The sequence below is a fragment of the Nannobrachium achirus genome (genome assembly GCF_963921795.1).
Source record: "Nannobrachium achirus genome assembly, chromosome: 4".
NCBI lineage: Eukaryota > Metazoa > Chordata > Actinopteri > Myctophiformes > Myctophidae > Nannobrachium > Nannobrachium achirus.
The window spans coordinates 665,001-677,465 of NC_137813.1; the positions used below are offsets into that span (position 1 = coordinate 665,001).

The 12,465-nt window shown below is 44.8% G+C and overlaps 1 protein-coding gene across 1 annotated transcript in view; it reads right to left on the minus strand.

The window, feature by feature from the left end:
• Positions 1–11,466, minus strand: part of LOC308284256 (integrin alpha-3-like) — a gene marked incomplete at both ends in the record, with an annotated part of 40,577 nt that extends 29,111 nt beyond the window's left edge. Inside the window, 5 exons of the mRNA XM_080724826.1 lie at positions 1,364–1,473; positions 3,826–3,962; positions 4,727–4,818; positions 5,463–5,593; positions 11,393–11,466. Coding sequence (XP_080580952.1) covers positions 1,364–1,473; positions 3,826–3,962; positions 4,727–4,818; positions 5,463–5,593; positions 11,393–11,466 — 544 coding nt within the window. The remainder of the gene's footprint in view (positions 1–1,363; positions 1,474–3,825; positions 3,963–4,726; positions 4,819–5,462; positions 5,594–11,392) is intronic.
• Positions 11,467–12,465: the final 999 nt, after the last annotated feature.

Consider the following 12,465-nt stretch of genomic DNA (forward strand, 5'->3'; position numbering starts at 1 on the left):
TTGAGGGGTCTGTGGTTCTGTGCCATCTTGAGGGGTCTGTGGTTCTGTGCCATCTTGAGGGGTCTGTGGTTCTGAGCCATCTTGAGGGGTCTGTGGTTCTGTGCCATCTTGAGGGGTCTGTGGTTCTGTGCCATCTTGAGGGGTCTGTGGTTCTGTGCCATCTTGAGGGGTCTGTGGTTTTGTGCCATCTTGAGGGGTCTGTGGTTTTGTGCCATCTTGAGGGGTCTGTGGTTCTGTGCCATCTTGAGGGGTCTGTGGTTCTGTGCCATCTTGAGGGGTCTGTGGTTCTGAGCCATCTTGAGGGGTCTGTGGTTCTGTGCCATCTTGAGGGGTCTGTGGTTCTGTGCCATCTTGAGGGGTCTGTGGTTCTGAGCCATCTTGAGGGGTCTGTGGTTCTGTGCCATCTTGAGGGGTCTGTGGTTCTGTGCCATCTTGAGGGGTCTGTGGTTCTGTGCCATCTTGAGGGGTCTGTGGTTCTGAGCCATCTTGAGGGGTCTGTGGTTCTGAGCCATCTTGAGGGGTCTGTGGTTCTGTGCCATCTTGAGGGGTCTGTGGTTCTGTGCCATCTTGAGGGGTCTGTGGTTCTGTGCCATCTTGAGGGGTCTGTGGTTCTGTGCCATCTTGAGGGGTCTGTGGTTCTGTGCCATCTTGAGGGGTCTGTGGTTCTGTGCCATCTTGAGGGGTCTGTGGTTTTGTGCCATCTTGAGGGGTCTGTGGTTCTGTGCCATCTTGAGGGGCCTGTGGTTGTTCTACATCCAAGGTCAGTGATTCTTCTATCTATCTATCTATCTATCTATCTATCTATCTATCTATCTATCTATCTAGTATGTGGTTCTGCAGTATCTTGGCCCAGGATCAGTGTCTCTTGGCCTGGGATCTCTGGTGCTGGGGTCTCCTGACCTACACTTTGTGATTCTGGAGTCTCCTGTTCCATTGTTGAATATTCAGTCTAATCTTATTTGAAATATAGCTAATAACTACGAGTATACAAAACAAAAATAAAGGCAGATTTTAAACAGTACTTATTTTAAACTCTTGTTTGATGACATTGTGACATCATATCAGAACTCATAATATATTTCCCCCCAAAGGTGACGTGTTAATTGTCATGTGAAGCTCAACCAATACCCCAGCTAACACCACTCCCAGATTTTCCACACCTCAATTACACCTCATTGGCTAAGGGCCCTGCCTTTATACTGTCTGCGTCAGAAAATGCCAATTGTCTGCGGCAGAAATATGTGGGGGAACTCACTCTATAAATAATGAGGATAACATGTGTGTGTTCTCGCCTTTCAGGCGAGCCCACAATGATATACATTTTTAATCATTATAAGGTCAAAGGTTAAAAGTTAAAGGTTACCTTGCCATTCGTAGCTTCCTGGAGAGCCCACGATGATGTCATCCTGAGAGATGAACGCTGAGATGCCCATGTTGCACATGACCTCTGACCCTCTGACATCACCAAGATGGCTGCAATGAGAGCCAATCAGAAAGCACGTTACACATGACCTCATCTCTGACATCACACAATCACATCAAAAGCCAATCACTATGAATGATGTTACTATGGTAACGGGGAGATCATGGTAAACTGAAGCGGCAAGTTTAGTTCCTCACTTATATTGATCCTAAATGACTGTCCATGGGGTCTCTAGGTCTATATTGATCCTAAATGACTGTCCATGGGGTCTCTAGGTCTATATTGATCCTAAATGACTGTCCATGGGGTCTCTAGGTCTATATTGATCCTAAATGACTGTCCATGGGGTTTCTAGGTCTATATTGATCCTAAATGACTGTCCATGGGGTCTATAGGTCTATATTGATCCTAAATGACTGTCCATGGGGTCTATAGGTCTATATTGATCCTAAATGACTGTCCATGGGGTCTATAGGTCTATATTGATCCTAAATGACTGTCCATGGGGTCTATAGGTCTATATTGATCCTAAATGACTGTCCATGGGGTCTATAGGTCTATATTGATCCTAAATGACTGTCCATGGGGTCTATAGGTCTATATTGATCCTAAATGACTGTCCATGGGGTCTATAGGTCTATATTGATCCTAAATGACTGTCCATGGGGTCTATAGGTCTATATTGATCCTAAATGACTGTCCATGGGGTCTATAGGTCTATATTGATCCTAAATGACTGTCCATGGGGTCTATAGGTCTTATATTGATCCTAAATGACTGTCCATGGGGTCTATAGGTCTTATATTGATCCTAAATGACTGTCCATGGGGTCTATAGGTCTTATATTGATCCTAAATGACTGTCCATGGGGTCTATAGGTCTATATTGATCCTAAATGACTGTCCATGGGGTCTATAGGTCTATATTGATCCTAAATGACTGTCCATGGGGTCTATAGGTCTATATTGATCCTAAATGACTGTCCATGGGGTCTATAGGTCTATATTGATCCTAAATGACTGTCCATGGGGTCTCTAGGTCTATATTGATCCTAAATGACTGTCCATGGGGTCTATAGGTCTTATATTGATCCTAAATGACTGTCCATGGGGTCTATAGGTCTTATATTGATCCTAAATGACTGTCCATGGGGTCTCTAGGTCTATATTGATCCTAAATGACTGTCCATGGGGTCTATAGGTCTTATATTGATCCTAAATGATTAGGCTGTTCTGTGTTTTGCCAAGTCCCGGAAAAGACGTGCTGTGATTGGCCAGTACAGTCACGTTGATTGGCAGCTGTGCCGAATGCTCACCCCAAAACATGATGTACAAAACTGTGGTGGCTTGTGTTGGACAACCAAGGCATGGATGTGTTTGTAATGACAACTAGTAACACATTCATGAAAAAGAAAAATCACTTTTGACTGAAACAAATAGTTTAAAAGTGATAGGCTTATAGGCTCCACTCTATGCTATGAGAGCTGCTGGGTTCTGCTGGGGAAACTGGACTGCCTAATAGACCGCATGGACAGTCTATTGGGATAAATATAAGTAGGAAAATGAGCCTAGATGTTATTTAGGGCTATGAGGATTTGATGAACTTTATCTGTCTACAATGATTGTATTAAACAACGTCAAACTCACCAATATTGTGGCTGTATGGAAAGCTTGAATTATCCTCTTTCTATCTGCAAAGTGTTTGTTTCATAAAAACCCAGCGTAGACATGTTATGAGTTATATCTGTCAATAAATCCGAGCAGACATGTTTTTTTCCCTAACACAACGTCCCGCTGCCTCCTGCATTATGTGACATTTAGAACCAGCTGGTACACAGGACCACTGAGTGATTTCCGACGAGCGCTTCCAAACTCCAGAAAAAATAATCACCTGAATGGAATTTCTATGGTGGATTTTTATGAAACATTTTTCAGATAGAAAGAGGATAATTCAAGCTTTCCATAGAGAGTTTGACGTTGTTTTATACAATCAGATGCATTGGCTGCCTATGGGAGGTATTGTAACTCTAGATTCAACATATAAGTCCCAACCCTAGTCACATGACACACCCAGAGCCATGTGATTGCCTGTTAGGTTATACCATAGTCACATGACACACCCAGAGCGATGTGATTGGCTGTTACCTAGGTTATACCCTAGTCACATGACACACCCAGAGTGATGTGATTGGCTGTTACCTAGGTTATACCCTAGTCACATGACACACCCAGAGCGATGTGATTGGCTGTTATGTTATACCCTAGTCACATGACACACCCAGAGCGATGTGATTGGCTGTTAGGTCATACCCTAGTCACATGACACACCCAGAGCGATATGATTGGCTGTTAGGTCATACCCTAGTCACATGACACACCCAGAGCGATGTGATTGGCTGTTACCTGCAGACCTGCTCCACGTTCTGCCAGTGGGGGTCGTTGGGGTCAAGTTCAAGGTCGTTGCCACGGAGATAACATTTCCCGATCATCTGACGCAACTTCTGCACACCGTAAAGCTTCATGAACCTGTGACCACACACCTAAAAAAAAGTAAAAGTAAATAATTACACACCTCCAAATGTAAAAGTAAAAGTAAATAATGCATTCAACGTTTAATCCGATTATTTGTCAGATTAAATGGGCATCAAATATTGAAGGGCACTTTTCTCTAAGTGTACTGCCCTTTTCTCACGCTCAGGAGAATGTTAGGCCTCACTAATGATGTCATTGTAGGGTGGGTAATACTTACTACAACTTGGGTAGGTTAAGGAGATGTCAACAGTTCAATCAAATTTAATATTAAAATATTGTAGAAAGTCCGTGTTTGAGTCTTTGTGATTGTGTGAGATGTGTTTGCATGACATGAAACCCAAGTAACATATCCTATACAATACAGCTGATTTAATCTATTAAAACACTTTCATGATGACTCTTCTTCTTGATATAATTCCTTTGTTCTCGCAAAAAAGTGGAAAATAATGTTTTTTTGAGAGCCCTGAAATGTGTACAGCCCTGACGAGTCCCAGAGGTCAATTCAGAAGTGGTTCCACGTCTGAAGAAACACTGTAGAAAGTTTCATGCTTCTTTCATAAAATGCTCAATAGCTTCCATATAATGATGAATGATCTTAAACAAACTTCATGGTCTATAGAAACACTGTAGAAAGTTTCATGTTTCTTTCATATAATGATCTTAACCGCCCACTATTTGGGGGCCCCATACAGCTGTGTAGCATTCATGCTTCAGTGGCTGTGTTTGTGTGAGTGACTGACAGCTCAGCCGGCCAATGAGAAGAGAGGCTCACCAGGACCCGCCCCCGGGGTTGCATCTGACTGGCTACGGTCACGCCCAACCACATGTCCTCAATCAGGTCCTCAGATTCATCCAGGTCTGAGTCTGAAACAATTCATATCAACACTAATTAACATCCAATTAGCATCTAATTAACATGAACTCATCCAGGTCTGAGTCTGAAACAATTAATATCAACACTAACATCCAATTAGCATCTAATTAACTTCATCTAATTAAAACATCTACCTCCATGGACGTAACCCTAGACTGCGCTAGGGGGCGCTCTCCCGTCAGTGATCCCAGACTACAAATCCCAGAATGCAACAGGAAATGACATCGTCCCAAGATTCTCCGCTCTGCCTCCATTTTAAAGAAGTAGTAGAGTTCTATTGTTTACTCACCCCACAGACTTCAGAGTTCAATAATATATTTTTGTCGCATTCCTGAGACAAAAATAATTGATTGTAGTAAATTTGCCCCTATTGATTCCGGATGGGGACCCAAATGCATCACCATGGCATCTATCTAATCGATAGAAAAAGTATTTTGGGGGCTAAACTACTCCTTTAACTCTTTTATTGCTTTTTATTGCTACATTAAGGATTTCTTAAACTGCAATCAAAGTAGCTTAAAAGTAGCTACCTTTGCGATTTCATAGAAAAATATCCATCCATTATTTCCAAACGCAACAACATTTTGTAAAATACAGTCGTATCTGTCATACCCCATAGTGACATCATGCTCACCTGAGCCAATCAGGTTCATCCTGGAGCAAGCCGATTTGTCATTGGCTGTGATTGGACAGCTGTACACTCCTCCCGTCCGATTGGCCGACACACCAGGCTCTGCCCTGTCCTTGGGAGCCCCGACCAATAGCCTGCGAGGAGGACAACGGAATGGTCACATGATCACTGTTAGAACACCACTGAAACGGACGGTTCTCGGTTCGATCCCGGGCTCCCCCAGAGTCAGTGTGGAAGAGTCCTTGAGCAAGACTCTGAACCCCCAACTGCTCCTGATGAGCAGCTTGGTGTGTGTGTGTGTGTGTGTGTGTGTGTGCGTGCGTGCGTGCGTGCGTGCGTGCGTGCGTGTATGGGTGAATGTAATGCACAATGTCAAATGACGAAGAGAGAGAGAGTTTACAGTCATTACACACAGAAGAATTTAATTAACATTTTCCTCAATGTTAAATAAATATGGCTTCTTTGAAGCATGGAATAGAGGCCTTCACAGGTCTAATTTTAACTACCCGAACCCAAATGGACCCGGGGAAAATGGAGGCGGACCCAAATGGCCCCGTCTATTCTTTGGAATTTGAGAACCGTTACCCGACCAGCCCCGAGACGTGATGGATCCGGTCCGAACGGCCCCGAGACGGGATGGATCCGGTCCGAACGGTCCCGAGACGTGATGGATCGGGTCCGAACGGCCCCGAGACGTGATGGATCCGGTCCGAACGGTCCCGAGACGGGATGGATCCGGTCCGAACGGCCCCGAGACGTGATGGATCCGGTCCGAACGGCCCCGAGACGTGATGGATCCGGATCCGGTCCGAACGGCCCCGAGACGTGATGGATCCGGATCCGGTCCGAACGGCCCCGAGACGTGATGGATCCGGATCCGGTCCGAACGGCCCCGAGACGTGATGGATCCGGATCCGGTCCGAACGGCCCCGAGACGTGATGGATCCGGTCCGAACGGCCCCGAGACGGGATGGATCCGGTCCGAACGGTCCCGAGACGTGATGGATCGGGTCCGAACGGCCCCGAGACGTGATGGATCCGGATCCGGTCCGAACGGCCCCGAGACGTGATGGATCCGGATCCGGTCCGAACGGCCCCGAGACGTGATGGATCCGGTCCGACCAGCCCGAGACGTGATGGATCGGGTCCAAACGGCCCCGAGACGTGATGGATCCGGTCCGAACGGTCCCGAGACGGGATGGATCCGGTCCGAACGGCCCCGAGACGTGATGGATCCGGTCCGAACGGCCCCGAGACGTGATGGATCGGGTCCGAATGGCCCCGCCTGTTAAAAGCAACATTAGATCCCATACCCGGGCAGAGATGTGGGAACCGAAGCCGAGATCCGAAATGAATGTCAGACGTTATTATGAAGAGATGAAATAACAGTTAAAATAATTCTGGACGCAAAAAATATATATATATATTGTGTTGTATATTATATTATATAAATTGTACCACATTGCTGGTGTAAAATGGATTAAATTCACGCCTGAAAGGCGATCACAGCAACCACACTTACCATTTTCAATTGCATCTTTCTGGTTTATATAGAACTGTGTTTTATTTCTGTGTGTGTATTTCTGTGTGTGTATTTCTGTGTGTGTATTTCTATAGAAGTGTCAGTGAAGGATGACAGCAGTAATGAATGAAACCCTGTTTGACCCTCATTTATACCCTGAAAGACACACACGCACGCACGCACGCACGCACGCACGCACGCACGCACGCACGCACGCACGCACGCACGCACGCACGCACGCACGCACGCACACACACACACACACACACACACACACACACACACACACACACACACACACACACACACACACACACACACACACACACACACACACACACACACACACACACACGGAGGTCACAGACACATAGAGGAGATGAAGGACAAAACACAGACGAGACAGAAGGTCACCTCTCTCTCTATGTCCCTATGTCTCTCTACCTCTCTCTCTCTCTCTCTCTCTCTCTCTCTCTCTCTCTCTCTCTCTCTCTCATTCTATCCCTCCATTAATCTACCCCTCCATCCCTCCGTCACCCCCCCCCCTCTGTTTTCATCCAGTTTGTTTTATTATTTAATTTAATTTCTCTCCTCCTCCAACCTTAACCACACCCGTGTGTGTGTGTGTGTGTGTGTGTGTGTGTGTGTGTGTGTGTGTGTGTGTGTGTGTGTGTGTGAACATATATATATATATATATATATATATATAAATATACTATATTTGCACATTAAGTGAAACATATTGAAACATGTTGATGTTGTATAAAAGCCATTTACTGTATTTAAAATATGTGTAACGGAGGTGATCCAAATCTCCCCACTCGGCTTCAAACCCGGGTCTCCCGCGTGAAAGTCCAATATCTTAACCGTTACTCCAAAGGGATATCCCTATGGAATGAAGGCTGGGGCTGCAACTCTCTCCGCCACATATGCTTATTATTCTGTGTTGATAAAACCTTATAAAACAACTAATAAATGTTTAAAGTTCATAACTTCACTTTGTAATAACAAGATAAACTCCATGTCCCACTGAGGTTGCCTCCTTGAGGCTGATCTATCCAATAGAAACATGACTACTGAAGTCATCAAAACAATCAACCAATGAACTTGTTTCTTACAGAGGATCGCTCGATGGTCTAGACCAGGGGTGGCCAACATACGGCCCGCGGGCCGGATGATTCAAAGTGGGTGACGGGGCACCCTGGAGTGACGGCAGTCCAGGGGTGCCACGAGATCATTTGATAATATTTGGAATTTATTTGGACACTTATATTTAGTATCATTTTAAAGATGAAGTACAAAGTTATTTTCAGTCAGTTCTAACCAAAATGGCTGTTATCTCAAGGTTTTCCTCTCAACATAATCACTAAAATATTGTTACTGTCAGGCAGAAACCAAATTAAAATGTGTACGTCTTTTGGTAAAGCAAAGCCCTGCTTCATCATACAAGACTGTCGCACAAAACTAGTGAAAACAGCAGATCTACAAGCACGCGAGGCGTTGCCCCGAGACGAATAAGTTTGGGAACCTCTGTGCATTTAAGAAAAGTAAGTCTCTGGTCCATTCCTGTCAAGAGTTATGATTTTTTAAATATTAACCAACTATTGCTCACTGCAGCTCAGCCATGTCTTCCCCCTCATACAGCCACCAGCTGGCGACAATTGAGTTGATTGATTGGAATGTTAATTGATCAGCTTGCAAGCAGCGTCTCTCTCTGAAGATGAGGGGGGTGGGGGGGGGGGGTCTGGCTATCCAAACTGTACTCAAAGATTACACTTATCAGGCATGAAAATTTATGTTGTTAAGAAAAGACCCAAATGCACCTCCATCCGGAATCAATGTGTGTGTGTGTGTGTGTGTGTGTGCGTGTGTGTGTGTGTGTGTGTGTGTGTGTGTGTGTGTGTGTGTGTGTGTGTGTGTGTGTGTGTGTGTGTGTGCGTGTGTGCGTGCCTACGTGCGTGTGTGTGTGTGTGTGTGTGTGTGTGTGTGTGTGTGTGTGTGTGTGTGTGTGTGTGTGTGTGTGTGTGTGTGTGTGTGTAATTGTATCATCCTCAAGGCTGAGTGGAGACGAGAGGAGAGGAATGTGAAATGAAAAAACTATGACCTGTCTGTGACCTCACACTTACACACACACACACACGCACGCACGGCAATGGCAGACTTGGCAGTCAGACAGACAGCCATTGACTCCGGCCTAACAATGGCTACTTTCTATGACGGTAGTCCCATATGACATGATGGACTGGACTATCTCCATATATAGTGTTATCCACATTTCGTGTAGCTGCCCTGTACAGGAAGTGATGTCACAACTCGCTGACATCACACTGACATCACAGAGGCTTCGGAAGGACGGTCACGAGGCTTCGGACACTCAAGCGACACGATTCTTCAGAGTATATGTGACCTTCGGTCGCAATAAGGGTTTGTTCCCCCTGGCATCACAGGGATCTCTCTAACAGGGCATCTTTAATATTGATGACATCAGGGAACTCCATATATGGGTTTACTCAGAACATGGAGACTTGAGTTCAATAACATGTTTTTGTATTTGTCCCATTGTGGATGGAGACCAGAATGCATTTGAACCAGTGGGGTGTTGCTACATTTAATACAATATTAGGAATGCAACAAAAAAACAATAAATATTATTGAACTCAAGTCTCCATGGTGAGTAATCAATAGAACACTATTGTGTTGGGGGTGAACTGCTCCTTTAACAGAGTGAAATACACTCACTAGACCGGACTAAACTAAACTAGAAACAAGTGTGGTTGCACTGAGGTGAGTCTCATGATCATTTATGTTATTGTGATGTCACAACACAGCTTCACTTTGCTGGGAAAACATTCTCTGACCCAATACAAGTAGCTGAACTAATAGTAGCTGAACTAATAGTAGCTGAAGTAAACTAAAACAATAAAACATTCTCTGACCCAATACAAGTAGCTGAACTACAAGTAGCTGAACTAATAGTAGCTGAAGTAAACTAAAACAATAAAACATTCTCTGACCCAATACAAGTAGCTGAACTAATAGTAGCTAAACTAATAGTAGCTGAAGTTAACTAGAACAATAAAACATTCTCTGACCCAATACAAGTAGCTGAACTAATAGTAGCTAAACTAATAGTAGATGAAGTTAACTAGAACAATAAAACATTCTCTGACCCAATACAAGATAGTATAATAGTATATTATATTATATATTAATATATTATATTAATACGAGTAGCTGAAGTAAACTAAAACAATAGAGTATATGCGCGTGACATCATCATTCCCATAAGTTATGCGGGAACGCCTACTGAGTGGCAAAAAACTACCGTCTGGCCTTGACAGCCCAAACATCCACCCAGTAAGACAGTAAGTAACTATAGCAGGGTTGTCAAACATGCGGCCTGCGGGTTGTTTGCGGCCCGGGGAGAGGTCCAATGTGGCCCAGGACATGAGTTTCAAGCTATTGGAATTTAATGATCTTATTTTCAAATGGATTAATGGGGCTTCTTTAACAAAAAATAGCATCATCTTTCACCACTCATACCAAATGTATTGTAGCCTATAAATGTACTTCCAATAATTAAAGTCAATAATTAAAGTACTTATCCTTCTTAACACATCGACTGCCCACCAGGAGGCGCCAGTCATCCCCTCTGAGTGCCCCCATAGCACTTCCATAGAAGAATACGAGGCCCTGTTGCGTCAATGCATGCGTGATGACGTCACTTGGTCACATGAGCGCAGACAGGATGTTATTGTGTAACTTACTGTATGGGCTAGTGTTGATCATAGCTGTTCACTGCCGATCAAAATTTGGACATTTTGCCGCACGCGGCCACAGTTTTAGCCATAAAACAAACATCGGAGATAAAGGGCTTTAAAGATGGGGAAATGCATTGGAGTATACGGAGAAAAACGGCCGCGCGATGCTCTCAGCGTCGACTCGAAGCGACTATCGGCTAATGGGCTACATCCAGGCGTAGCCCCGACCTAACGGTGAGATATAAAGTTATACTGTAATTACAGTAAACGCGTCCAACGCGTCGTGGGCCTCCAGCGACATCAAAGAAATTGTCGCGTAGACACCTCGTGGGCACCCGCTGTGTTAATAATAAACAAAAACTAAAGTCATATATTGTAGTTATACTGTAGCAGTGACTGAGACAAAGCCAATTACAGCTCTGTAAGTAAACAAACACGCATGCGCGTCCGCAATTGGATGCGGCCCTCATCGAGTCACCTTTCATCCAATGTGGCCCGCACTCCGAAACCCTGCTCTATAGTGTGTTAGAGCAACCACACTAACTAGAGAGACAGACAGACAGACAGACAGACAGACAGACAGACAGACAGACAGACAGACAGACAGACAGACAGACAGACACACAGACAGACAGACAGACAGGTCTTACATGTGGGAGGAGTTTCGTTGATGGACGGCCACAGAGAATCCAAACAGAGAGCCCGTCTCTCCTCGTCTCACCATGAGGGGGCGCTGCTGCACGTTGAAGCAGACGGACAGGCGCAGGCAGACAGACACACACAGACAGACACACAGACGGACAGACATGATCCCAGACAGGAGTGAAAACAACCTCACAAACACTGAGGAGAAAAATAACAAAGTGTTTTAAAGGATCTAAAAAGATCTAAAAAGATCTAAAAGGATTTAAAAAGATTTAAAAGGATTTAAAAAAGAAGGAAGTTGTTTTGCTGGTCTTGAGGAGAACGGAGAGAATAAAGGAGGAGTTGCTGTGTCTCTGCTTCCAGTCGTTTAATGAAAACATGACGTTTTCTGCTTTTATCTCATCTGTTCATCCCTCCCTCTGTGCACTCTGTCTCTATGTCTCTCTACCTCCCTCTCTCTCTCTCTTTCTCTCTCTCTCTCTCTCTCTCTCTCTCTCTCTCTCTCTCTCATTCTCATTCTGTTGCTGCTCGTTCAGTCGCTCATAAATGAAATCATCCCCCTCTCACACACGTGGAGACACACACACACACATGCCCTCACACGCACGCTCGCACACACGCACGCACAAATGCACACATACGCACGTGTGCACGCGTACACAGCATACACATGCACCGCACACACAAACGCACACACCAGATGTTGATAAGATTTAACAATAGGCAATCAGAGACAGGAAAAGATTAATTACACTATTGACTGACACACGTGTTGCGTGTGCGCGCGCACACACACACACACACACACACACACACACACACACACACACACACACACACACACACACACACACACACACACACACGCTGATAGAATAGAAATGTATGATATGCTTTTGTTTTAAACATTTTTGTATTTTAGTTTTAATGTAGCCTCAATGCTGTATCAGCTGTGGGTCTGGCAGCCAGGTGTGGTGAGGTCGCACCTACAGTATATTGAAGAGGTCACACCTACAGTATATTGGTAGAGGTCACACCTACAGTATATTGAAGAGGTCACACCTACAGTGTATTGAAG